Raw genomic sequence first — 27,349 nt, forward strand, 5'->3', positions numbered from 1 at the left:
GGCAACTGCCCTTCAGCGTCTTGAGATGGTCTTCTCTCGGTTGAGGGGTCACAACCTTAAGCTGGCCCCTAAGAAATGCCATCTTCTTAAGAGGTCAGTTAGATTTCTTGGACATGTCATTTGCGCGGATGGTGTGAGAACTGATCCGGACAAGGTTAACACCATTACCAACATCAGGGAAGAACAGCTTATGGAGAGCGATGGTGTGACTCCCTCCCAGAAGAAGATCCGGTCCTTCTTAGGAATGATCCTCTATTACCAACATTTCATCCCTGATTGTTCTGCGAAGGCCAAGCCCTTGTTCAGGTTACTTTCGGGACGACAGGCAATTCCCTATGGGAGGAAAGGAAAGAAGCTCAGGAAGCAACCCTCTGCCAAACCATCTCTGACACCAAGTGACTGGACATCAGCATGTCGCACATCATTTCAAACGCTCAAGATGGAACTAGCTAATGTTGTCACCCTGGCTCATCCCAACTTTAGTGAGCCTTTCATCCTGGCGGTTAACGCCTCCTTTGATGGCATCGGGGCAGTACTCTCACAGGTTTCTCCTGGCGAGACAGTGGCTCGACCTGTTGCCTTTGCCAGCAAGACATTGTCACGGTCTCAGATGAACTACCCAGCGCACAGACTAGAGTTCTTGGCGCTTAAATGGGCCGTGTGTGACAAGTTCAGCCACTGGCTGAAAGGAAGGCACTTCACGGCTTGGACAGATAATAACCCCTTGTCCTACATCTTGACAAAGCCACGTTTAGATGCTTGTGAACAGAGATGGGTGGCGAAGCTCGCGGCATATGATTTTGATCTAAAGTATGTGCCAGGGGTTAGAAATACAGTGGCTGATGCTTTGAGCCGTGAACCATTTGTCGAGTCATGTATTGGTCATCGTTTGCTGAAAGAACCTTATGTTGCCCTGCTAGATGAGGTCAACGGGGTTGTGAGAGGTACTGTGCAGGATGCTTTTCGGCTGACTAACAATTGCCACATTGTTCAAGACACAGAGCCAGACTCACCAGACTCTGTTTCTGAGTGCGACCTTCAGAGCGAGAGGGGTTCGATCGATGCTGATGAGGTGTCAGCTGTGCTGAGTGCGCAGTGTGACCATGGTTTGACCAATGTCAACCCACCTTTATCACAGCTCCCTGAGGTGGACCCGGTCGTTCCTCTTCCCCAAAGCCAGCTCTCGAGCCTTCAGCAGCAAGATCAGGCAATAAACAGAGTCCTTTTCTATGTGCAAAGAAAAAGGAAGGCTACGAGGCGAGAAGCAGCTTCAGAACCAGGTGGTGTTGGTGGGCTTCTCAGGCAGTGGAAGAAGCTTAAAGTAAAGAACGGCATCCTGTACAGGGTGATAAGGCATCACCGCTTGAGTAAGAAGATTTTTCAGTTTGTTGTTCCTGATAGCCTGAAGGTTCGAGTCCTCCTCAGCCTTCATGATAATGCAGGCCATCAGGGCCAGGCACGAAAACTTTCCCTCGCCCGTGAGAGGTTTTTCTGGGTCGGGATGGAGAGAGACATAACCAACCATGTTCGACAGTGTGAGAGATGTGTGGTTGGAAAAACACCTGAACCTCATGCCTGTGCACCACTAGAGAACATCCAGACGTCAGAGCCGATGGAGCTAGTGTGCATAGACTTTTGGACTGCTGAGCTCAGCGATAATAAGAAAGTGGATGTCCTGGTCGTAACCGATCATTTCTCCAAGATGGCACATGCCTTCCCCTGCCGAAACCAGTCTGCAAAACATGTCGCACGCAGGTTGTGGGATGATTTCTTTTGTGTTTATGGCTTTCCCAAGAGGATTCATTCGGATCAGGGATCAAACTTTGAGAGCAGACTGTTGAAGGACCTCTTAGAGATGGCAGGTGTGCAGAAATCGCATACTACGCCGTATCATCCTATGGGCAATGGGGTCACTGAACGGTTCAACAGGACACTTGGGAATATGCTGAGGACTCTCCCTTCTACAGCCAAGGCTAGGTGGCCTCAGATGTTACGCACTCTCACGTTCTGCTACAATTGCACAGTGCATGAGACGACCGGTTTGGCCCCCTTTTATGTCATGTTTGGGCGAGTCCCACGCCTCCCTGTTGACATGATGTTCCAACATGTGCTGCAAAATGATGATGTGATCAGCCACCATGAGTTTGTCTCACGGTTGCGGAAAGACCTGTTTGATGCCTCACAGATTGCCCAGAACCACGCTTTTCACGAGCAAGCGCGCCATGCCAGACTCTACAACCGCAAAGTCAAAGGCTCACCTCTGGCTGTAGGTGATAGAGTGTTGTTGGCCAATCGTGGTGAAAGGGGAAAAAGAAAGTTAGCCGACAAGTGGGATCCCACGCCTTACGATGTTGTGTCAGTTAGGTCTGGGATCAATGTGTACAGGATAAGAGAGAGCCACACAGGCAAGGAAAAAGTTGTACACAGGAACCTCCTACTCCCTGTTGACTTCCTGGGCTTAGGTGTGGAAGGGAGTTTGGCCTCCTTTGCTGACTTGGACGGAGAGAACCCGAACAGTGGAGATGACCAAGGGCCTGTGAGGTCAACACAGATGGATCATCATGACAGGACACTGGACTGGCTGCTGAAAACGCCAGAGATACAGGGTCTCGCTGATGATGAGCCGGTGGAAGTTGAAGGTTCCCTCGACGTGAAACACCATTCTCTCTGCGATGTGGACCCCAGCAGTGGCTCTATCGCAGCGGAGGACCCACCCCCTGAAGTTAATGTTGAAGTGTTTGAAAACTCCATTAGTGAGTCCCCCTTGCCTGCTCCCGTGATCAGTGATGCTGCTCTCCGTCAAGGCTCTGAACCTGTTGCCGTGGCTCCTGTAGCTCCCATGGCTGATGTTGACCTAGATCTTGCTATTTGCACACAGCCTCAGACTATTCAGGCAGGCATGGATGGGCTAGCTATCACTAGGTATGGGAGAAGTGTTAGGCCTCCCAAGAGACTGATTTGTGAGATGGCAGCGCAGAAAGTTGAGGAAAGTTCTTCTGTTTCAGGGTCAGTTTTTGCATTTCTGACTAGTATGTTTTAGCTCTGAGGGAACTGACTTGGTTTCATGTATCTTTCGACTTATTTTTTTGTGTGGTCCAGGATGTGATTTGGAGTATTATTTCGGGTGCTCTTATATGTGATGTTAAGGAGGTGTAGATGGCATCTTCTCTAGTCTGTTGATGGTATTGGGCTTGGTACCACCCAATGTCTCGACACTTTTATATAAAAGGATTCTGTATCGACAATGATTAATATTAGTGTATCGATTTTACCCCAAAGCACCTGCTGTTCATAGTTCTTTTGTTTCTGGCCCTTGATACTCCCTTGAACTGGTTTGGAGTTTAACAGAATTTAAGGGGGGTGTATGTAACGATGTAAAAGAATGAATATGGTTTTGTTGTTGTTAAATTCCTGTTAAACTTGGGATCGCAACCATGGGTTTATTTTGGAACTTTTATTTTGAAAATCCGCAGCGGAAGTCTGCTACTGGTAAACGGGCTACCCCCTAAGCCTATCGTTAGTAGCAATGAAGCTTTCGCTGTGGTAAGTTCCTCTCCGTCCGCTCTCACAGAGCATAAGTTTAAAACATATTTGAAAATCCTCATTGAAGCTAATATGACAGTGCACTAACTGCATGAACTGCCCATACGGTAGTATTTGAGTAGATTTCAGGTTTATGACCGTGTTTTGCAGTTAATAGATTAGACGGTAGGAAAAATGGACACGTGGAGCTAGCGGCTAACAGCTAGAGGAGGCTGTCGTGTCTAATAATTTTGAAACTTCTCTCAATAGTTTGGGCGGAATCCTGTTGCTGAAACCCATGGTTATTCATGTCCCATGTTATTGCAGGTATGTGTACTTTGAAACATGTATATGGTTGAGCTGCAGGCTAATTCTGGTTAAGACATATTGCTTATTAAGTTTGCCCAGTAGATGGCAGCATTGTTCCATTTACTATTGTACGTAAAAGGGAATTTTGGCTTTGGTTTATTTATATTTACATGAATGTGCATTTAAGTGAATTAATTTTTCTTTTGTTATCTAAACCACAACGCAGTAATGTTTCTATTTTATTTTCCGTGATAAGTATTGTTGCCATTTTATTTTTCAATCAATATTTGTTTTTATTTATTTGGGAAAACTAAGAGTTCCACTATACGATCATAAGCCTATAGTTAGTAGCAATGAAGCTTTCGCTGTGTTTGGGCGGAATCCTGTTGCTGAAACCCATGGTTATTCATGTCCCATGTTATTGCAGGGGAATAAATCACGCCTGAGCTCTACCCACTTCGAGTCCAGAGAGTTTTATTCACACAGCGCTGGAAAGAGAAGCTGACCAGGGGTTACACATGTCTCTATTGCTTATGGGAATATCGGAAAAATCTTGACATGCACCCGCCTACCATCTGTGAATCTCAGCCCATAGAAACAGCTCTAATGGTGATGAAATGTGCCTTTCTTGGCATGAGAACACAACAAACTGGAGGATCAAAAGAGTTTGGGATGCGCCAAGATGAACTATGATATGTGGTTGCACTAAAGTGAGCTTCTTGTTGGATCTAATGCATGACAAGTGCAGGGAAACTTGATAAAGTTGTTAAGCAGTAAGACTTAGGGAGAAGTGCACTTTCTTCCAGATGAAACTGTCTAGATCAAGGCCTTTTCCTTTGACTCGTCCAGCCATTACTGAATGATCAGTTATTGTGCCTTCAAACTTCTGTTTGTGATTCTTTGTCACACTTAATCCTCTGGGATTGTATGTATTCTGTGTGTAACCTTCGTGGCTAAGATACAGTAGCGGCAAGCTGTAAGATTCAAGGTGGGACAGCGTTCACTAAGAGACACAACTACATGATTGGGTTAGTGTACAGAAACATCTGTGCCACATATGGACTAGAAGTCCCCAAGTCCCAGTGGGAGATACCACCAAAGGTGGTTGGGAGCAACAGAGCTAAAGTCCTTTGGGTCTTTGAGTTCCAGACAGACAAGCAGCTGCTGACCAACCAACCAGACATAGTGGTGGCTGACAAGGGGCAGCAGACCCCAGTTATGAGAGATGAGGCATCCCCAGCGGACTGTCCTCAGCCCTATTATGCTATGAGCAAAAAAGTTTGGATTATGATTATGCTCACAGCGCAATATTTTCACTGGAGTGAAACTAGGCAGCAAGTAAAATCCATGCAAAAGTAAGTGCTACAATTAAACTCACTGGAACTTCAGTTTCTTGGTTGACAGCGTTGTGATCTGGAATTTGTGTATTTCCATGTAAATGCTCTTCATGACTGGATATGTTGTCATGGATACACAGTATTCTTTGTAACGAGTGTTTTTTTTACTTAGCCTGTAAAAAAACACATCATACCTGCACTTCAGCTTTGCTTATCTGTTTGGTTGTGTGCCTGTAACATGCTCAATGACAATAAAGCTGATTTGAAAGTGTGCTAAACCGTCAAAAAACAATATCTGCTAGTAGTGTCACATTGATGACTTTTACAGACCCAGAAAGCAAGAGGCTATGTGCTTAATGTGTTAAAAAAATGTGGCAGTGCAGTGAGACTGAGTTGCACAGAGGGAAAGAGACAGGATCCATGCAGGATGGAGGCTGTGACTTGTAGAACTGATTGTAATATTTGGAAACAGTCTCACTTGAAGGAGAGGTGAGGAAGGAAGTTTTTTTAATGGAAGGTTGAGAGGTGCCGGAGGAGAGTGCACCGGCAGATGAACAAGTAAATTCTTACTCCTACAGGTGTCAGAGGTAACTAAAAGAGCCAAGAGATTTTGAATTAGCTGAGGAACAAGTGTTCCAGTCACATGATACAAGGTTGGCCCCAGGCTTCACCAGTGTGGCAAGAAACTGAGGCAACCTGCGACTGAATAACAGAGTTTAAAACACAAACCTAACTCCTTAAACTGCCACATCATTACATCATATCCACTTCACTGCCCATGCCAAGATAACTTGTAGGGGACAATATAAGTATTACCACATCCTGATCACTTAATAGTAAGCTAACAGTGAAATGAAAGTATCCTTGAAATAAGACTTTGCAAACTACAAAGTAAGAACTGATGATATGAATTTCCAGCCTGTGGTGCAGCCCAAACTTTCACAAGTCCCCTAGGCAGTATCCCCTTTTTCTTCGAGGTATGGAAGCTTTTATTTATTTATTTATTGTCAGCCAGAGGCACCAAAAGTAGGTAAATGCATCAAGAAAAACAGAAAGTGAAAATGGGAATATTCAAATGTTTGACTAATTCAAAAGAAAACCATTTAATAAAACATGTTTGGCCCTGATGGTATTAAATAAAATTAGGTAGAACTATACTTGAGATATAAGCATGGATTAAAAACGTGACTGAATTATTTAAGGTTGATTTTTTTTTTTTTTCCCCTTCAGGTCCTGAAATCACCAAGAACACCATATTTTTAAATAAAGTTCTGAAGATAATAAGAGTAGTAATTTGTGCAGACTTAAAAAAGAGCAAAGCACTTTGATCATGTGCAAAGGTGCACGTTGTTTCTCCTGTTTGTTGGTTTTCTTTATTCCTTAACTCTATAAACTAAACGTGAATTTTCTGAGAAATCATACTTAATAACAAGCAGAGGAGCAGGTTGACCGAAACCCTTAAATCATCTACGGGAGCACTAGGAAAAGTAAAACAAATAAGACTGCAATGACCCTGATGTGGGATGCATAGCAGTAACACACAGTTTGACCTGTTTTCATATAAATGTCTCATTTTGTAGAAAGTCAGGGTATATTTCTCGTCTGCTGGGACCAAACAGTCAGTGTGAATGATTTATAGCCTACAGCTGTGGGGATAATACACCTGAATGAGTTAAATGGGGCAGAATTAGACCCAACACAGCTGAATATTGATGCTTTAGTAATACTTGTTAACCTAGAAGTCTTCAGGTATTTGGCTGAAAGATTGAAAGATGGAAATAAATTGTCAAATGGGAGACAAATTAAGAAGTGGTCTGGTTAAAGGATAGATGGATAAATTAGCATGAAAAGTGTCTTTGTTGTAGAAAGAGTGTTCAGTTTCAGGGCCATGGGAATTGTAGCACAGTAACTCAAATAAGTTCATGATAACAAAGAAAAAATGATTAGAAAAGCAAAGACAGAAGAGAATGGTTGTTTAAAAATGAATTCATAATCGTGAGTACTGATTTGTATGCAGTACTGCACCGAAAACCTCTCTGCGATTACTTTGAATGCTTGCAGATTGCTGCAGTTGCCTCCAGTTCGAATAGAAAACATTGACTTGTCTACAAAGACTTGCCAGCTTCTCAGCAAGCAGTAGCAAAATTCAACAAAGTGCAATGCAAACCATCAAAGTAAGAGCTGTGTTTCAGCACTTCAACTCACACATTTCAGAATTTACCTTGAATGCAAAATATCTCAGCTTTTGTGTTTGTGTAACCCTTTTCATGACTTCACTATCACATGTTGGCAAATTTGCAGGCAAACTAATGTTTTCCATGCAAACTAAAGGCAAATTCAGCAATTGCTACTGCAAATTTCACCTAGCAACTGCCAGATACCACTCACCAACTCCATCAACCTGTGATTGCAATGGTGTCACTGAACCGTTTCTAGGCTTGGATGCATAAAGGAAAGCAATGAAATGAGCCAGAAGTAGAAGCAACATTGAGAACTGGTGACAGCTCCCATCCAGATCCCCCAGAGTACTTTTTACAAAGAACAATGAAAGGAAGAAGGTCTGAAATGAGAACGTAGTTGTGTAATGTAGGCGGGAGTTTATTGATCTCTGGGTACTGAACTCCATATAAAATGATCCTCAAATAAATTTATTAAGCTTGATTATTGATTTAAAATACTGTTTGCTGTAACGCTGGATTCAGATCCTTGTATTTCTAATAAATCATATACATAACACATACAATGCCAACTTGAATTTACCAGCTAATGGAGAAAGGGATGACAATGTACATTCATTAAGAAGATTTTAGATTAAACAATGGTCCCTTTTTAAATTAAAAGGCACCATTATATATAAGATTAGTACCATGTTGTATTAAAAAAGACCTTAGAGTAGTGATTGATGAACCGATTGAAGTATTTAATGTGAAAAAGTTGAGTCAATTTTCAATAACATTACATACAATCTGACTTCTTATTGCAACCAGAAGAGTTGACCCCCTACTGTTCACTGGAAGTAATTCATGTAAATTAATTCTTAACTGGGTTTGCTGGCAGTTATCACTGATGCTTTAGCTATTTCCTTGGAAAGCAAGGAAATAGGTAAAGATCCAAAATTGACACATGTAACACGATATTTTTTTAAAATACAGGGAGTGCAGAATTATTAGGCAAATGAGTATTTTGTCCACATCATCCTCTTCATGCATGTTGTCTTGCTCCAAGCTGTATAGGCTCGAAAGCCTACTACCAATTAAGCATATTAGGTGATGTGCATCTCTGTAATGAGAAGGGGTGTGGTCTAATGACATCAACACCCTATATCAGGTGTGCATAATTATTAGGCAACGTCCTTTTGTTTTGGCAAAATGGGTCAAAAGAAGGACTTGACAGGCTCAGAAAAGTCAAAAATAGTGAGATATCTTGCAGAGGGATGCAGCAGTCTCAAAATTGCAAAGCTTCTGAAGCGTGATCATCGAACAATCAAGCATTTCATTCAAAATAGTCAACAGGGTCGCAAGAAGCGTGTGGAAAAACCAAGGCGCAAAATAACTGCCCATGAACTGAGAAAAGTCAAGCGTGCAGCTGCCAAGATGCCACTTGCCACCAGTTTGGCCATATTTCAAAGCTGCAACATCACTGGAGTGCCCAAAAGCACAAGGTGTGCAATACTCAGAGACATGGCCAAGGTAAGAAAGGCTGAAAGACGACCACCACTGAACAAGACACACAAGCTGAAACGTCAAGACTGGGCCAAGAAATATCTCAAGACTGATTTTTCTAAGGTTTTATGGACTGATGAAATGAGAGTGAGTCTTGATGGGCCAGATGGATGGGCCCGTGGCTGGATGGTAAAGGGCAGAGAGCTCCAGTCCGACTCAGACGCCAGCAAGGTGGAGGTGGAGTACTGGTTTGAAAACGTTTTACAATATCCTTTAAATTCCAAGGCTGAGATAATAAAACTAGTTTTCATTCTGATTGATGCTTGCGCTGAAATAGCAGCTTATAGTCAAGCTGTGTGCTCAAGTGGTTTTGAAGACCTGCAAACAAATTGCACAGAGCGTTCAACAAATAGCTTAATCAGTCAAGCAGACCCCCAGCCCTATCTGACATTTAAAAAGTGGACACTCCGTTCAAATAATAGCCCAGAGGTTACAAGTAATCATCACAGAACAATTCTCCTGTTCCCCAAGGAAATAACTCCCCAAAGCAGCTGCATTGTCCTTTTCTGTAAGCCCACAGAGTAATAACTCAGGTCGACACAACAGTGTTCACACAATGTAAAGGGGAGAAATGACAAGACTGTGTGATTGGCACGTTGTTTTTCTTCTTCCTCTTTAATATTCTTTATTGAAAGAGTTATATAATAAGGCGCATATGAGGCATTATGAGAACAAAAGAACAACAGAGACATAGCAAATTCAAAAACTAACAGGCTGACCTGACCAGAAATAACAAAGCTAGACAACTGTTCAAGAGGGTTAAAACAACTGATATTTTGAGGGGGGTATCTTTTAAAATGATCTGAATGAGTGCATCTACCCCTGCGACAGACTGGCGATGTGTCCAGGGTGTACCCCGCTTCTCGCCCTATGACAGCTGGGATAGGCTCCAGCACCCCCCCCGCGACCCTGAAAAGGATAAGCGGAAGCGAATGGATGGCTGGATGCAGTGCATCTACAGGGTGGGCAATTTATATGGAAACACCGTAATAACATGGGAATGGTTGGTGATATTAAAGTCCTGTTTGTGGCACATTAGTAGGCCTATATGTGAGGGGGCAAACTCCTCAATCTGGGTGGTGACCATGGTGGCCATTTAGAAGTCGGCCATCTTGGATACAACTTTTGTTTTTTCAATAGGAAGAGGGCCATGTGACACATCAAACTTATTGGTAATGTCACAAGAAAAACAATGGTGTGCTTGGTTTCAACATAACTTTATTCTTTCGTGAGTTATTTGCAAAGTTCTCTTTGTTCACAGCCATTGACATGTCGAAGAGGTTAACACCTGAGGAGCGGATTGAAATTGTGTTGATATCTGGTGAACGCAGTAACCGGGTCATTGCAGCAGATTTCAATGCAAGACACCCTACGAGACCACCCATCTCCCATGCTACAGTTAGCAAACTGTTTGCTAAGTTTCGTGTTGGATTTGCCAAAATGTGGACGCAAGAAAACTGTCACTAATGAAGAAACATCAGTGGCTGTCCTAGCTTCATTCAGCAAGAGCCCACAGCGTAGCACTCGCCACATGTCGCAGTGGCATTGGTCGAACATCCGGATATTAGCTACTCACAAATGGCACTCTTACAAACTCCAGCTACTGCAGCATCTCAACGAGGGTGACCCAGATCGGCACACAGAATTTGCAGAATGGGCAAAAAATTGGAACAGGACCCTCAGTTTACTCAGAAGATTTTGTTCAGTGATGAGGCAAACTTTTATGTGAATGGTGAAGTTAACAAACAAAACCACCGCTATTGGTCTGACACTAACCTACACTGGATGGATCCCTCCAAGACTGTTGGAACAACAAAAGTGATGGTTTGGTGTGGTATATGGGGTGCAACGATAGTGGGTCCATTCTTCATCAATGGAAACCTCAAGGCCACTGGATATTTGAAATTGCTACATGATGATGTGTTTCCCTCTTTATGCACTGAAGCTGGCACGTTCCCTGAGTTTTTCCAGCAAGATGGTGCACCACCACATTATGGGTGCCAGGTCCGAGCATTCCTAGATGAACAGTTTCCTGGAAAGTGGATTGGTCGCCGTGGGCCAGTTGAATGTCCCCCAATGTCTCCCGATATGACCCACTTAGACTATTATCTTTGGGGTCATCTGAAGGCAATTGTCTATGGTGTGAAGATACGAGATGTGCAGCACCTCAAAATATGGATATTGGATGCCTTTGCTGGCATTTCTCCTGCGGTGTTGCTATCAGTGTGTGAAGAGTGGGAGAAGAGGGTTGCATTGACAATCCAACACAATGGGCAGCACATTGAACACATTTTATAAGTGGTCAGAAACTTGTAAATAACTCATGAAAGAATAAAGTTGCGTTGAAACCAAGCACACCATTGTTTTTCTTGTGACATTACCAATAAGTTTGATGTGTCACATGGCCCTCTTCCTATTGAAAAAACAAATGTCCATATAAATTGCCCACCCTGTACAATCTCCCTCTACAATCTCCACCATTGTCATCAGCCTCATTATCCCTAATAAGAAAACTGGTGTTGCTCTTGGCAGTTTGCCTTCTACCAGAAAGGCTTTCTGAGTTGGTAAATACTGTGAAGAGATCTGCTTGACTCTGCAATCCAGCTTAATCAAGTAGCTTTGGTATCAAAGCCTCATCTACCAGTAACTTGAGAAAGAAAATGAATACATTGAAGAAACTGATGTAAACTGAAGTAAACTATTTAATTTACCAGTCAGGCCCTGAGTTTGGGATAGTGACTGAAGAAGGAGACCGGTGGTATAGGCAGTTTATGATTCCTGTAGGCTCAGAGATAGGGCGAGACACTGATCAGCTTCAAACCTGGCCAACCCAGACCTTTCTGTTTGGACCTGTTAACTGGGGTAGACTATTTTATTTAAAGACTACATGAAAATACTCTGCAGATTAGTGCAAAATAAACAGGTCAGTTTGCTGTACTGTGATGGTTTTAAAGTATAGAACAGTGTGTGACTGGTGTACAGTGACTTTGGTGCAAGTTGGGATACAATCAAGTTTAGCAGAGATGAATCTGAAGTTAAGCTGATGATGTTTAGATGGTTCATACCAACTTTAAACCATCTAGTATAAAGTTAGTATAAACAGTTCTCCATCCCCTACACTGACTGAAACATATGCGTACATGTTGTTGGATTGTGTACAACAAAGTTTTGTATATCCACAAAGAGCAGTGAACCTCAGTGCATATCCATATCAGCTGATCACAGCCTGTACACTAAGAAAATTAACCTATTGTAACCTACTTTTCCCCACACTGAGTGGCTACAACTGATGTTAGGGTTCCCCACGTGCTGAATCCCACTTTAACCTCTTCCCTACTCCCCTTTTCCTGTTCAGAGGCAAAGTCACCCACTACAATGTAGACAACAGAAAATATAGGGGTTTTTTTAAGCTTCCTTCTTTTCCTTCTGATTCAAGCTGAGTATAACTAATATTAAAAATTAGACTAAAGTTTGTATTCCCATCTTCTAATATTATTTTGTTATTGGATAAGTAGCTTTGCACAAAACGTTTAAGATGTTTCTTGTTAAACCGGACACAATAAGGTAATATTTGGAGAACATGAGACACCTGTATTCATTTTTGTTAAGTGAAAATAAGCAATCCAACAATTCCTCTCAGTGCATCCTTCTGCCCAAAGACTCAGTCATGCATTCAGCGTCATTAAACTCTTACAATTCAGAGATCAAAGACCCATTTTCTCAGTTATTTATAGAAGCCTAGCAGCTCTTAGTTGTGGAACTAAAGCCATACAACATCACATCATTAACAGTGTTTTCTCTTACAAAAATCACAGTTATTTTTATAATAGGGTGTTTATCTCATGGTCCTGGATTTCCGACGTAGGTTTTTGCTTTGGGACTCCTTTGGAATTCTTCTGCCTTCAGGGTCTCTTTTTGTTTGGCTTTCTTTTGGTCCTTGGTTTGTTGTCTACATTTTGACTTTAATTTATCAGGACAATTTCTGTTATTATTACTGAGTCTAATTATCCCTCAGGTTTCTGATTTCTCTTTTAACTTATGATCTTTATATTTTTCCAGTTCTACGTATTAATTGTTTTGTTGTGTTCACTATAGTTGCCTGTGTTTTCACGTTTCATTTTTCCATTTACTTCCTGTTTTTCGATACGTCATCAACTTGAAATAAAGGGTCGCTTTGTGTTATTTCCGCCTGCCTTTTGGAGCCTGAATTTGGTACCTCAATCTGCAGGACATGGCGGTTTATGAGGCTCTTAAGATGAGGGGTTTTTGTTTTTGTTTTTTTTATTTTTCCCCCATGTCAACATTTGATTGAGTCAGAGAGTCTCAGTAATGTCTGGAGCTGAATCATGCACATATATAAAGAATTAAGAACATCAAAAGTCCTCATGAATTCCGCTGATGCAGCACATGGGGATTTCTTCTCAGAGCTGAACACTGAGATATATTTAGAGAGGAGAAGCTAAGTAAATAAAATCTGTTTTTATTATTATTCTTTATATTCTATTCTATGTTATCCACACTTCAGAGAAAGAAGCTGTTCTGATGTTCTTTATGTAGTTCATCGTGATTCATTCATGTGTTTATGGGATTCTCTTTCAGCATTATTAAACTATTAAGACCACTGCTTTGCATTTCTTTGATCCTTTCCTTTGGCCTACAACATAACAGGGATTATGGTCCCTATATACTTTATTGATTTATTGAGGATTTGACAGGAGGGTCAAGGTAGCACATCTGAAAAGTCTTCTAGGTTTTCAATAAGTGGCTGCTGAGAACTGTAGTACTGTGATTGTAATGTAATAGGAAGTTCCAGAATGTTGAATTTGTCTGCACTGGGTCCTGCTTAAGAGTCCACATTTTTTTTTTTCTATTTTGCAAGCAACAGTAATCTCAAATAAATTGGTCCATATGTGTTGTTTTACAAGATATCTATTATTTCCATAGAGATTAAAAAGAGCTTGTGAAGCTGATAAATTGATTAGTGCATGTTGTGTTCCAGCATTGATAAAAATAAATATTTAGGAGGTTGTGACCTCCAAAAATGAATTTTAAAAATTTCAGATTTGTCATTATAACTGGATTTTTTTAAGTAATTTAAAAATGTTGTAATTAAAGTGTGAAAAAGATGCCTGAGGGGTGGTTTTCATTTGTTTTTACACATTTAGTGTTCCTTAAGATTGCAAAATACCACCTTCAATGCAGATTAAAAAAAAAAAATCAAAAGCTTGGAGAATGATAAATTTTCTATATCAACAGTACAATATCTATCTAAATGAAGAAAACACATGAGAGCTGTGTCTCAGTTGCCAAGCTAATTTTTTAGAGGTTGAGGGGATAAAAAGGTATGTGTAGTCACCACCATCAAAGGCAAAGAAAAGATCAAAAGGAGAGGAATGCCCACCACTGGCAGGAAGATCATTAGTGAATTAAAAGGAAAAAAAGTACCTCTCAGCACTGGGAGTGTTGTTTAAAGAGTGATTGTTTCCCTGGTAGAAGTACCAATAAATCTAAATTTGCATGTATATCTTAAAGTTGACAAACTACAGCATTTAATAATAATGACAAGAACTTTTATGTGAATAAAACTCATTAAACTCTAAATTTACTTAAAGAAACAACAGTTTGTTATACATAGCTTGTAAGATTTTGCCCGTTTATAATATATTTAAGCTTGTTTGCAAGTATCACGTTTTCACAATCTAGTAAAAAGCTGTCATCATCTTTCTTTCATTGTCCACAAAAATCTTAGTATAGTTATGTGTTTGATGAACATTGTAGGAGTTTTCTAGATTATTTTTAAAGTGTTTTCCTCTTAATCTTTTGCCCACACAAAAAGTGTATAAATGTGCTTATTTATTCCTGATATTAGGACAATTACTTACTGTCAGAAGATTACACACACAACAGTCCTGTCTCTGCACAGGTGACAACTAGCCAGCAAAACAACACCTGGTTGTAAGCTAACATTATGGCTGCTAATGTAAGGCTCCAGTGTTCTAAAAATCACACATATCCCTCTGATAAACAGTTTGATTGCATTGATTGCAGTCTTCCTCTGTGTAATTCAGACATGTTTGTCATACAGCTAAAATATGTATTAGGGCAGCTTTAGGGTGAAATTTGTTGAACTGACAAGTTTTTGCTTGTCACCAATGGCAAGTACTTAATTTTTAGTAATTTTTTTCAGAATGCCACAGCTCTGAGTCCAGCAGAGTCCAAGATCTCCATTTTGGAAAAAAAAAAATAAAAATGAGGCCATAGCATATGATTCACATACCCAGTGGCGGTCCTAGCCCTCTGCCCCCCCCCAAACACACACACACACAGAGAGAGAGAGACAGACATACACATAAAACATATTAAGGATTGTACATAAACATAAAACTGTTGTTGGAACCATACTGAATTTCACCAGAGAAACACACACACACACACACACACACACACACACAGACATATGAAGAGAGAGAGAGTGCGCCTAGTATGCAAACAGCCACCAAACAGCCATCATAATTCATCATACAATGAGAACAGAACAAATCAACAATTGACAATGATTAATTAATATTAAAACCTGTAACATAATGTATTGTTTGGAGTTTAGTCTGTTACTGTTACTATTTTTACCATTTCTTCTTGGAGCATGTAACCCACATCATTTCCTTAGGGATTAATAAAGTATTCTGATTCTGATTGTTTCAGAATACATGACCTGCCATTATCCAATGACACATCTGCTTACCTGTATCTTGTGCTCGTTTCTCCTCCTCTTCCTTTCTCTTTTTTCTAAACTGAAGACATGATGGCTTTGAACTTTTCTTGTCCATCTTCCATTGGTTTTAATTTTACACTCCAGTATGAACACCCATCCCTCAACCCGAGGATCACCACAACATAACCTAATAAACCTACACCTTAGTTCACTTTGTCTAGGGTTTATTTAGAGGATTTCGCACAACCCAGGATTCACTGTAGTTTGCGTTTTGGCCAGCAGAGGACGCGGGTGATCACACACCCGACGTCGGACTCGTAATAATACGGCGAAGACACCAAAGAAGAAGAAGAACAACAAGAAGAAGCAGAAGTTTCCGGTGCAACAGCTAGGCATCATCATGCCTACTGCTGTGATTATGGAGGAAAATTTTGATAAATTATTAGAGCAGTGTGAAGCCCAAGAGCTTGAGGTAAGGACTTTGTGATCTTAAATATGAACAGGAAGGTCGCAGAGATTTTGTGGCTTTGAAAGCAGGATGGGAACGGTGCGGTTTCTAGATATATTAGGCTAGCGTACTGGCTACAAAACCTAGCCTGTGTGTAGCCTACCTTAAAGCTCTGTGAAATTAACTTATCAAACACGTTTTCTCGTAGGCGAAACATTCTCATGTTAAAAATGAGATATAGGCTGTAGCAACGTGTTCATGTTGGACTGCTCTTTGCTTTACCTTTGCCTTTACTTGCCAGCAGATAGTAGGAAGTTAGCGGTCATAATCTCTCCGTTAAATTGGAACATATCTGCAGGTCATGTGTTTGATTTAAGAACCTTTAAGTCTTATCTGTGTTGACAGTATGTCTATCTGTCTATCTGCATGCAGCCTACGGACTGACAGTTTATAGTATAAGAATAAGTGAGCGAGACCAGTACTGTAATGTTAGCAGGAGCTAAAACTATTAACTGGACGCTTGCTGTTGGCTGGGTGAACATCAGCGACTATTAATTTTTCTTTATTATGACAACAATAAGACAATAATAATAATAATAACAACCTGTTTTCTCTGAGAAGTAACATTTTTTCAGTTTTCCGCTTGTTTTAGTTCCAATGTTTAATCGCACACCTGCATTTCTTTGTAACAGGCTCCAGGGGGCATTGCAACACCTCAGGTCTACGCTCAGCTGCTGGCGCTCTATTTACTTAATAATGACATGTAAGTCACTAATCTCTGATCTCTATGTATTTATAAAAAGAAATACATTTAAATGTATATTTGGGTCTCAGATTGCAGGTAGCTGATTTAGTTGATGAGCCCCTTTTTACTGCCTGTATCTGTATTATGAATGTGTTGTGTGTTTTCCTAACAGGAATAATGGCAGGTATCTGTGGAAGAGGATTCCCCAAGCAATAAAATCGGTAAGCTTGTTAAAACATGTGTAAACACTGCTAAAGAAATAACATTTGAGCATGTAAATGTGAACAGTAAATGCTGTTTACTTTAAAATCCAATGTTGGTTTTATTACATTTTTCAAACCTACTCATACTGTCATGTATACAGTTACTAGACACTTTGTAAGGTGCACTTTACTAGTACTGGATGAGCCCTCTTTTGCCCTCAGAGCTGCCTTAATTCTTTGTGCCATAGATTCAACAAGGTGCTGGTTTTAGAGGTTTTGGTCCACGTTGACATGATGTCATCACACAGTTGGTGCAGATTTGTTGGGTGCTTATCTCTGACATAAATCTCCTGTTCTGCAACCTCTCTAAACGCTGTACTTGCTTAAGATATGGTGACCGTGGAGCCCATTTGATTAGCCTTCCTATCAGTTCGAAACAGTTTGACTATTCTCCTGTAAACTCTGTCATCAACAAGAAGTGGCACTCATTTGATTTTTTTCCTTTTTTCTGAAAATACAGTGTAAATCCTAGAGATGTGGGGAAAAATCCCAGCAGATCAGAAGTTTCCTAAATACTCAGACCAGCCCATCTGACACCACCAACCATTCAAAGTGTCTTGTATTACCTTTCTTCGTCATTCGAATACTCAATTTGAATAGCATTTTGTCTTTGTCTCGTCTTGTGTGAATGCACTAAGTTAATGTCATGTGACTGGTTGATTTAATGAGTAAAGACAAACTCATGGATTGGAGAAGTCCTTTAATGACTGAGCAGCCAGATCCATCATAGCATCACAAAGGGATGGTACAAGGAGCCAATGGTGAGAGGCTAATCAAGATTTCTTTTTCTAGTCCCTGTTTGCTTTGGATCAACTGGAGGCTTTTCATGGAGCTTTCAGAACAATATGATAATAAGGAATTATATTCTAGCTTCAAATTAGAAGTTAGAAATGTATGGTCTGTGTTTTTCATCACCTTTTTGCCATTGTGGTGCCTGCATCACATTTAATATTAAGGGCATACCACCCTGACACAGCCAGTTCCATGTTTCTAGAAAAATTGCTCAACTTTAAATGTAAGTAACTAAAAACATATGTAATTGGCATTTTGACTTGTATTACAAAATGATCTTAAGTCCTGGCAGATCAATTTGCCCCACAGGAAAACTTTTTGGACCTGCTTAGACAACCAAGAGAGCACTATGAAATAAATGGAATTATGGTACTGCCAATCAAGTCATGACTTCTTGCCAAGTCCAAGAAAAGACAATTTAAGGATGATGGAACCATTGTGATCCAACAGTCTTACATATATATTGGGCTGTGAATGCTCTTCACAGTAGCATTAAAGCCACTACCTGGTCAAGTGTTGCATTCTGATTGTGTTTGAAATGCTTCCCACTTGTTTCCTGCAGGCAAATCCTGAATTAGCAGCTATATGGGCAGTGGGCCAGCGTATTTGGCAGAGAGACTTTCCAGGGATCTACACAGCCATTGCTGCTTATCAGTGGTCGGAGAATATTCTTCATGTCATGGAGGCCCTTAGAGGTAACCAAAAAATGTTAAGAACACTAGTTGACTTCTCGTGCCTCACGTTGACCTGTTATTACACTTTTCAGATTAATTATGCTTCCAAATATTCTTTATCTGATATATAAATTTGGCTCTGTTGAAACTAGGAACTAAGGCAACATGTTCTTTCAGCAGGTTTAAGTGAGTTCAATATTTTAAAAAAGTTTCATAAATCATTTAGAATAACTGCCAGCAGGGGGCAACAGCTGAACCCAGTCAGGGCTATGAGGCAACAAAGCAATGGGGAAAATAAACAGAAACCCTCATGGTCATGAAGGGTACATCAAATAACCACAACAAGATACTTGCATATTAAGAAGGTGGTTGCGTACCTACATATTTTTCTGTTTTTCAGATCACCTTCTCAACTTCAAAGGAAACATCAGGTCATAAAGTTATATCATCTGATGGTCACAGTTCTAGCTGCATTTGTATCATGTGTCAATTACATTGTGCAACAGTTTAAGAATAGCTTCTCACTTATGTTTATGACACTGTGTGGTGATCAGATATTAATGCTCAGAACAGTATGTCATAGCACAATTAAGCAACCACTGGTCATAACTGCTTAGTAGATGTGTGAATAAACATTAACAAAAAATGTGCAACAGTCAAGAACTGCAGCATTTATTCAAGATTACATTTTTTTGCAATCTGACTGTACTTCCAGGCACTTAATGTACTGAGTGTATTCATGACCATCATACAGCTCACACTAATTAGAATATTGCATAATATATATTTTTTCCATCAATGTGTTAAAAGAATACATTTCCAAACGTATAAATTAATCTGAATATTTTTAATAAATCTGTTTAAATCAAAGCCACAAAACGAAGACATTAAATATATTGAGAATCTAAAAAGTAATAAAATATATTATCATCTTACCTTAAATTTAATTTAACAGTCTCACTAAATTGTGGATTTTATTATTAAACTCATCAGGTTCCAGTGCTGAAGAATAAGCATTGCAAAAGAAAGAGACTAGCAGGTAAATTATCATTTAGAAAAAAAGAGGCTTAAATGTTGTGTCCGTGGTAGTTTAATAAACATAATTGATCCTCAGCCATTTGCTTTTACCGGTTAGTTTAATTTAAAACGTATGAAAATTGCTTTTCTGTATAGTCACTCCATTTACTAAACAGAACCGGTTACATAAATTGGCACATTGAGCAGATAAATGAAAAGAAATCAAATGGAAAAACAGCCAAGTCACAGGATCTTGACACAGACTTGTTTACCAATAATACTGAGCCCTCTTTCTCAGGTCGAGCTCCTCTGAGCCGGTCACATGGACCCTGTTTGTCTGTACTCAGCTGGCAACTTGGGTCACTGTTAGAGGGGACTCGGCGCCCACTGGGGCATGTGACACATGCTGCAATGGGTAGGAGGGGGAGTTTCGGTGAAAAGATCCTAGGCTAGCAAGCGGGTAGGAATGCCTGGTGGAAAGGATCGGGTGTCACCAGCTGTGAGTGTGCAATATAAAGGACAGAGCTGCTAGCTCTCAACCAGAATAGATATCAGCATTTCAAGTACGGCACACCAACAGGAGAAGTTCTTAGACGCTGTACTCTCTTTTAGCGACTCAGCTTTTAGCTTTCTCCTTGTGAGAACATAAGACTTCCTAGTCTAGGTGTACGCATAAAACTTACGAAATGGACATCCAGAGGACAGGATCTGTGGTTCGGCCCCCCAGCCCCATGGATAGCCTTGAGAAGCAGCTGAGCTGCCCCATCTGCCTGGACATGTTCACGAAGCCTGTGGTCATCCTGCCTTGCCAGCACAACCTGTGCCGTAGCTGTGCCAGTGACCTCTATGACTCGCGCAACCCGTACCGCTTTTCTGGTGGCGTCTTTCGCTGCCCTACCTGCCGGTTTGAGGTTGTGCTCGACCGCCATGGTGTGCACGGGCTTCAGCGAAACCTGTTAGTGGAAAATATCATTGACATCTACAAGCAGCAGCAAGAACTAAGTGACAGTGGAAAGACAGAAACCAACCTGAAGCCTAAAGAGTCCAAAGAGCCAAAGTGCCAGGAACATGAGGATGAGAAAATCAACATCTACTGTGTGACCTGCCAAACACCCACCTGCTCCATGTGCAAAGTGTTTGGCCAGCATAAGGACTGTGAGGTGGCCCCTCTAACAACTGTTTATGAGACCCAGAAGGGTGAACTGAGTAATGCTATCGATACGCTGGTGACCAGCAATGGTCGCCTGCAGTCTCTGCTCAATCAGATGGAAGACGCCTGCCGTGCTGTACAGGAAAACGCTCAGCGTGCCAAGCAGGGCCTCGCTGAGCGGTTTGATCTGCTATATGCTATCCTAGAAGAGCGTAAGGGCATATTACTTGAGCAGATTGGGAAAGAGCAAGATGAAAAGGTGGCAGCTCTGCGGGCACTGGCTCAGCGTTACGGTGAGCGACTGCAGGCCAGCTCAGAGCTGACTGATTCGGCTGTGAGGGCATTGGAGCAGAGCGGAGCTGCTGAGTTCCTGTTGGCTTCGAAGGGCCTTATCACACAGACCAAAGATGCAGCCAAAGCCTCACTGGGAGAAGAGAGGCCCGAGCCAGGCTTTGAGAAGATGGACCACTTCACTATATCAACGGAACATGTTGAAAGAGTCCTTGGAAAAATGGACTTTGGAGTGGTTGGAGATGATGATGAATTTGAGGATGCGGAGGAGGAGGAAGAGGAGGAGGAAGAAGAGGAGGAATGATGAGAATTGGAAGTTGTTTTGAACTTAAGTACTCTTGAAGGTGTTTTGAAATAGGGCAGTGTTTGTCTTGAGGACTGAAATATTAAGGAGGTGAAAGAGGATGTGGGCTGAAACTGTTTGCCCTGTCAGTGCAATATCTAATTTCAGTGTCATATTCATTCTTTTTTTCTTAAGTTCTTTTTATACTTTTGTACCTCTAAGTCTGTTAAATGTAGAAACAGGTAGTATTTAGGAATAGTTGTTATTTTAGATTTCCTTTCTCACTTTTTTTGTGGAATTGGTGATCAACTGACCTCGATGTAATCACCAAGTCTGTTGTTACTGGTAATAAACCTGCATGAATTGAAGCAGCAATGTTCTTTATTTTTAGCTCAATGTAAGCCCAACTTAAAATATTGATTTATTTATATTAAATAAATGGGGCTTAAAAGGAAAAAAAACCCTACACGACTTAGGATTATTTTGGTGCTACAGACTTTTGGAGTGCTTCCATCCAAATGGTTCCCAGTCTGCTGCTGCTCTTACTTGGCAGTGGACTGTATTTAAAAATAAAGCCCCTTGCCATGTCCTGTCTGCTTTGCCTTTGCTGGTGAAAAGTGGGGGGCTATTTTTAAGAGGTGAGATGGTGAGAGGTGATAGCTCATCCTGGAATAGACTGACAGGGAAGGACAAGCCAGGTCCTGTTTCTCCTGCATAAAACTCCCATCCTCCCACTCACTGATGTCTTACTCAGCACCTCCAACCCAACTCTGAAGTGTCAGAGGGGCATGCTAAGAAAGGCCTGTCCAGTTGCCACACAAGTCATTCTCTAGCGGCCAAGAGGCCATGGTAAAAATATACATCTTCCCTGAGGCTGGGTTACAGAAAAAACCCCTTGAGATGATCGGCCTTGTTGGGTCAGGAGCATTTGAATTTACAGATGGTCAGCTGCCAGAAAGTTGTTCCAACACAAGAAGCAGTTTTATAAGCTGTGTCTCTTTTTAATAGGAGTTTTTAAGCATAGTGATGCACAACAAAATGGGTTTCATTTGGATTTCTTGATTTAAGAGGTTGTTTGAATCAGAACAGTATTTAAATAAATAAGGATTGTGGCTATTTGATCTCAGGCCTCCATTTCAGGGACGGCACAGAGGACTGTTTTTGGCTAAGCTTTTGTTTTCAGTGCAGTTTAGTTTGTCTACAAAAACTTTGTCTTTATTCAAGTCACAGTTACACAGTTTGTTTGTTTTTTTTAAGGTTCAGGAAAAGAATTATTTAGAAAAAGCTTCTGTAACATTTTAGTGAGACAGAACACCCCACCAGAATATGATTATGAATTATTTGGTCAGGTCCCCTGAATCTTTTGGATATATTTAATGATCCCCACCACACACAAACCCAAACACACACTGATCTCAATCAGTAGAATCACACCATTCTTCTAGCACTCTTCCTTTACATAAATAAAGATTTATTTATTTTTTAATAAATTAATGGAAGAAACAAATTGGTGTATCTAATGGTTAAAATTCCCTAGAGCTGGACCCACAGATCATCCCCCCATGCTGAAACGCCACCTACAGTCATGACTTTGGTTAAAACTCAAGCGCAGCTGTTGCGTAAACGGTGTTGACATATTTTCCAAGACATGTGTTCAGCTTCTTTTTGCCTCTTTTCGATAAGAGCAGTAACATTTAGGACAGGAAGCTCGTTGGACATCGCAATGGGAACGCGCTCTTGACAATCTCCGGCCTTCCCCTACACAGCTGTCTTTTCTCATCCCACTTGTTATTGTTACTGCTGCTAACGGCTGCAGCAGACAGGAGGATGATTGTTGGTATACACACAACCCGTTGCTAGGCTATAAAACACCAAAGGGCATAACCCCAAGGCACTTACGTGATAGCTGCCGTAGCAGCAGTGAATACCTGCCAGCGTATGTTGTTTTTGAGGCCCTGTCACTCCTACAGTAATCTCCACAGCACGTCAAGTCAGGCTAGATAAACAGGGCAGTTTGGAAGCTGAAGCCAGAGCCTGCTGATAAAGTCTTCAACGGGTCTGTGGTGTGAGCATATTCCTGATTCGGCTTAAGCATGCTTCATTTAACAGATCTTTAATTAAGTGTACTTGATTGTGGAATTCATTTTAGCTCAAAGTCAAAGTTTCCTGAACAACAAATGCAAGATTTCACTTAAAGCAAACCCAGATGGTACGAGGAATTAAAGACAGACAATTTTTTTTTGTTAAGACTAGCTTTGTTTGATTTTCCCAGAGCAGTTCCTGTTAGAGCTGCGTGTCATTGTGTGTTTGTTTGGGCTGGGATGAAGTGACTTGCCAAACACATACAATTACCACAAGAAAGGTTAAAAATCTGCAAAGTCAGCAGAGTGAGAAACAAAGAGCTTCTTCCAAGGCCAGTGCACTGTCTAGTTTTAAAGAAATCAGCATCAGAATTTGTGAAGTTCCTTTCCCACCACATTCTCTGAAATTTGGTCCAGGGGGCGTTGTGTAATCTTGCAGATGGACAGAGAAACAAATACCCCTTACTTGACATTTACTCAGGATGTAACAATTTTGAAACTAAGACTAAAGCCATGATGCAGCTGTTCAGTTTTATTAGGATGATACGTCTCATACTTAAAACATGAAGTTGGGAAAACGCATTACTGATGATGTATGCATCATCAGTAATGCGTGAATGCATGTTGGGAGTGACAGATCTGGGTTATGGCATAAGTGAGACAGTACAACAGATGGAAAATCCTCTCCAGCATTGACATTTCAGTATTAAGTGATGCCCCAGGGATGAGATCAGTCATGCACGCTACATGAGTGCAGCTGACCATAGCAGAACAAAGCCTCTGAATATCCATAAAACTAATCAATGACCTTAAAGTGTTAAAGTCAGTGGAAGAACACAAATTATTGCCTGAAAATGCAATAATGATTGGGCTTGAATTTATTGCATTGCATATTCTAAACGGAAATAGTTTGATAACCAGATTTCACTATTAAGGACCAAAGGCAGTGATAAATCATGTAAAAATAATAGAAGACAAAAACAATGTTCTTAATGATGCCTACTCAATCCATGGAAAAATCAGTGAGTGATCCCAAGTGACCTGCAAAAATCTTCAGATTTTGTGTACATCAGCTTTACAGACCCTCAGAGTGCAAAGGTGTGGGTTGAAATTTGGAGCTTTTTTTTTTTTTTTTTTTTTTTTTTTTTAAATCCGCTTACTGGTCCAGGATTTTAACTGCATGAGTACCAAAGAGATCCACATGACATCTCCAGAGTTGAGGGAAAAATAGAAAACACATTAAGTTCTGCTTAAAAACTGGAGCCAATAGCAATAACTATGATATATCATAGTTGAAATAAACTGCACCAGTTTAATGTCCATGAGAAGAAAAAAGCTTTGGTACCATAAATGTTTAATATGTTTCTGATCATTCAAAGGGGGAAAAAAACCTCTAAAGTGTGATTCATGAATGATTGCTAGCTTGTGAAAACAAGTTATACAAGGTCCCCCCCCACCACCACACACACATTTTCATACTAGCCTCATCGTCCAGCCACAGTTCCTTTTGGGTCAGAATAATTTTCCTTAATGTATTTTGACAGTCTGTAATTCTGGCAGGTTTCATAGCATGAAGGTAAAACTGTACATGGCTCAGAGGGAAAGATCTATTCAGAATACTTTTTTTAATACATGTTTCATATCTAATTTAAAACAGCCTGTGAATATAGATTATTTGTGCTTTGTACGTTATGAGATGAATAGTCTGTTCAGTGGTTCATTATAATCTGATGTGTTTCTGGTTCTCAGAGCTTTGTTCCTTAGAATATAATAAATCACTCCTGAAGAATTGTTCGTCACAGCATGTGACCTCCTGTGCTGTTGCTCATTAGAAGTGCTGTTTACACGAGACATGTTGCTTAAATATCATGTTAAAATGCTGCAACATCATACTCTCCTCGTGCCTGGAAGCTCCCAGCAAGTTGCCCTGTTTGCTGTGCACTTTAAATAGAACCAGAGCCTAGATTTAGCTCATATGCACTCCATATGCACCTATCTCATATGTCTTCACAGAGAGCACACGGCAGCGGGCGTACAGCCTTGTGGCCCAGGCGTACACTTCCATCGCAGCGGAGGATTTTGCTGCCTTTGTGGGCTACTCTGTGGAAGAGGCGGTGAAGGGTAATGTTATATCTGCTTTTTTTTTTAATCAGTCAGTAATCTTGCTCTCAATTTTATCACATTACTTTATACAAAGTTATTAAGAATATTTTTTTTCCCCCTCACTTCAAAGGTGTGGTGAGCCAAGGCTGGCAGGCAGACGCCAACACCAGAATGGTGATGCCCAAAAAACCAGGTAGGTGGCAGTGTTGCTCTGTTAAACTGCGACCAGGATGTACCCAAAAGGAGCATCCAACTCCCAAGCTTCTCCTCCCCGGGGATTTTATTAGACACATAAAAATGCTGTGAGCACAGATTTAGGACTTGGGTCATGCTGACATTGTTTTTCCTTGAAGTTCTTGAAGTATGTGATTATCGTCAATATAGCCCAAATTTTATCACGGTCACATGTCCGTGATTCAAAGCGTCAAGGCCTAATCCACGGGTTTGTTGATTTATGTGGACATACCAGGGGGACATCTGTCTTATCTGTAATCATGAGAACTTACTGCATGACTGAAGCATCTGCTGCACACATGCATGCAACCAACTAACCCACCCACATGAATCCCCCAACTTTCTTCCTTAGTTTTTATTGGCTCTTTTAGTTGTTGATCTCACACCGGAAACGACTCTATTTAAGATGGATGTAAAAAAAAATTGTGCTGGCCTGGCAGGTAGTTGTTGTTTAACAGGTGAGGAGTAGTCTTGAGCTCACTTCTAGATGTGAACAGTAGGTCTAACTCGAATGAGCTGAGCTTCAGAGTCAGAGCATGTGAGCTAAAGAGCTAAAACTGAAAGGATGTAAGAAGATCGATAGCATTTGGCACAAGAGGAATCTCCCTCTGACTCAACTTCTCCTCCTCCGTGTCTCTCTCCTTCAACAGATCCTCCCCCTGTCTCGTTGGTTCCAAATGAGCAGCAGTTGGCCAGACTCACTGACTACGTGGCTTTTCTTGAGAACTGATAACCCACCACAGCCACTGCCACCCGTTTTCACCCGCTCGGTACTGAGGGAGAATACAAGACTCTTCATCCTTCCTGCAGCCCTGGTTGAGACGTACACCCACCCCGCCCCCCATCATCTTGCATGAGTTCTCTGGGACATAGCTATTTATGTTCAGCGACTAATAAACTCTCTGCTCTTGATGTGTTGAAAATTTCAGACTGTGATGTTGTACATTTTTATGCTCTTCGCGAACCCATCTGATGTCTAGATTTGGCCGTTTTTCAAAGGAAGCTTCATTTTCCCGTCACCAACTAATTCTTTCCTCCCAGCAGAAATACACAAACCAGCTTGTACAGTCCACTCCTTCTGTTTTAGCATTTAAAGTTGGCCTTGATATAAATGTCATCGGGTAACAGGAGTCTTGGCATGCATGCATCACCGTACGGAGACCTCATTTTGAAATTTTATGTTTTGACTGGTGAATAAATATTTTGCTGTTTCTATATTTCTGGTGCTGTTCTTCTGAGTTTTGTCTGTAATTGGTGTTGTATTTCAGAGTCAACATTCACTGTAAATGAAAGTTTGTTGTCTTCTGTGGCCCAATATGAGGACGCAGCCCTGTATTTTTGTATGATTATGGACCACCAGGTAAGTTGATATTGGAGCAAATGGATATTTATACCCCAAAATCACATAAATTGTTCTGGAAAATGAAACGAGTTGCAGTTTAATCCTGGCGGTGGAAGGCAAAACTTTAAACACACAAACATTTTTTTAACATCTCTGCTAAATATAATAAACTTCTAAAGTGATGCTTTCTAATTAACATCAGAGAGCTCATAGACATTTTTATTCTGTGATGTCATATCTGGCTGCCATCTGTTCCTCACTGCTGCAAAATAAAAGCCTGTATAAGGCCTCTCGGTTCTGTTTTGAGGCATAATTTGAAATGTG

General features: G+C 40.9%; 2 protein-coding genes across 2 annotated transcripts; both read left to right on the plus strand.

Moving 5' to 3' along the window:
• Positions 1-15,941: 15,941 nt before the first annotated feature.
• Positions 15,942-26,900, plus strand: cops8 (COP9 signalosome subunit 8). The gene is made up of 7 exons (XM_040027451.1): positions 15,942-16,074; positions 16,743-16,813; positions 16,968-17,016; positions 18,413-18,545; positions 25,360-25,467; positions 25,580-25,642; positions 26,334-26,900. The coding sequence occupies exons 1-7, from the start codon at positions 16,003-16,005 to the stop codon at positions 26,411-26,413; spliced, it is 576 nt and encodes a 191-aa protein (XP_039883385.1). The 5' UTR covers positions 15,942-16,002; the 3' UTR covers positions 26,414-26,900.
• On the plus strand, positions 19,440-24,576 carry trim63b (tripartite motif containing 63b). Its single transcript, XM_040027450.1, has one exon. The coding sequence runs from the start codon at positions 20,228-20,230 to the stop codon at positions 21,284-21,286; it is 1,059 nt and encodes a 352-aa protein (XP_039883384.1). The 5' UTR covers positions 19,440-20,227; the 3' UTR covers positions 21,287-24,576.
• Positions 26,901-27,349: the final 449 nt, after the last annotated feature.

The sequence above is a fragment of the Simochromis diagramma genome, unplaced genomic scaffold (assembly GCF_900408965.1).
Source record: "Simochromis diagramma unplaced genomic scaffold, fSimDia1.1 OVJJ01000343.1, whole genome shotgun sequence".
Taxonomy (NCBI): Eukaryota; Metazoa; Chordata; class Actinopteri; order Cichliformes; family Cichlidae; genus Simochromis; species Simochromis diagramma.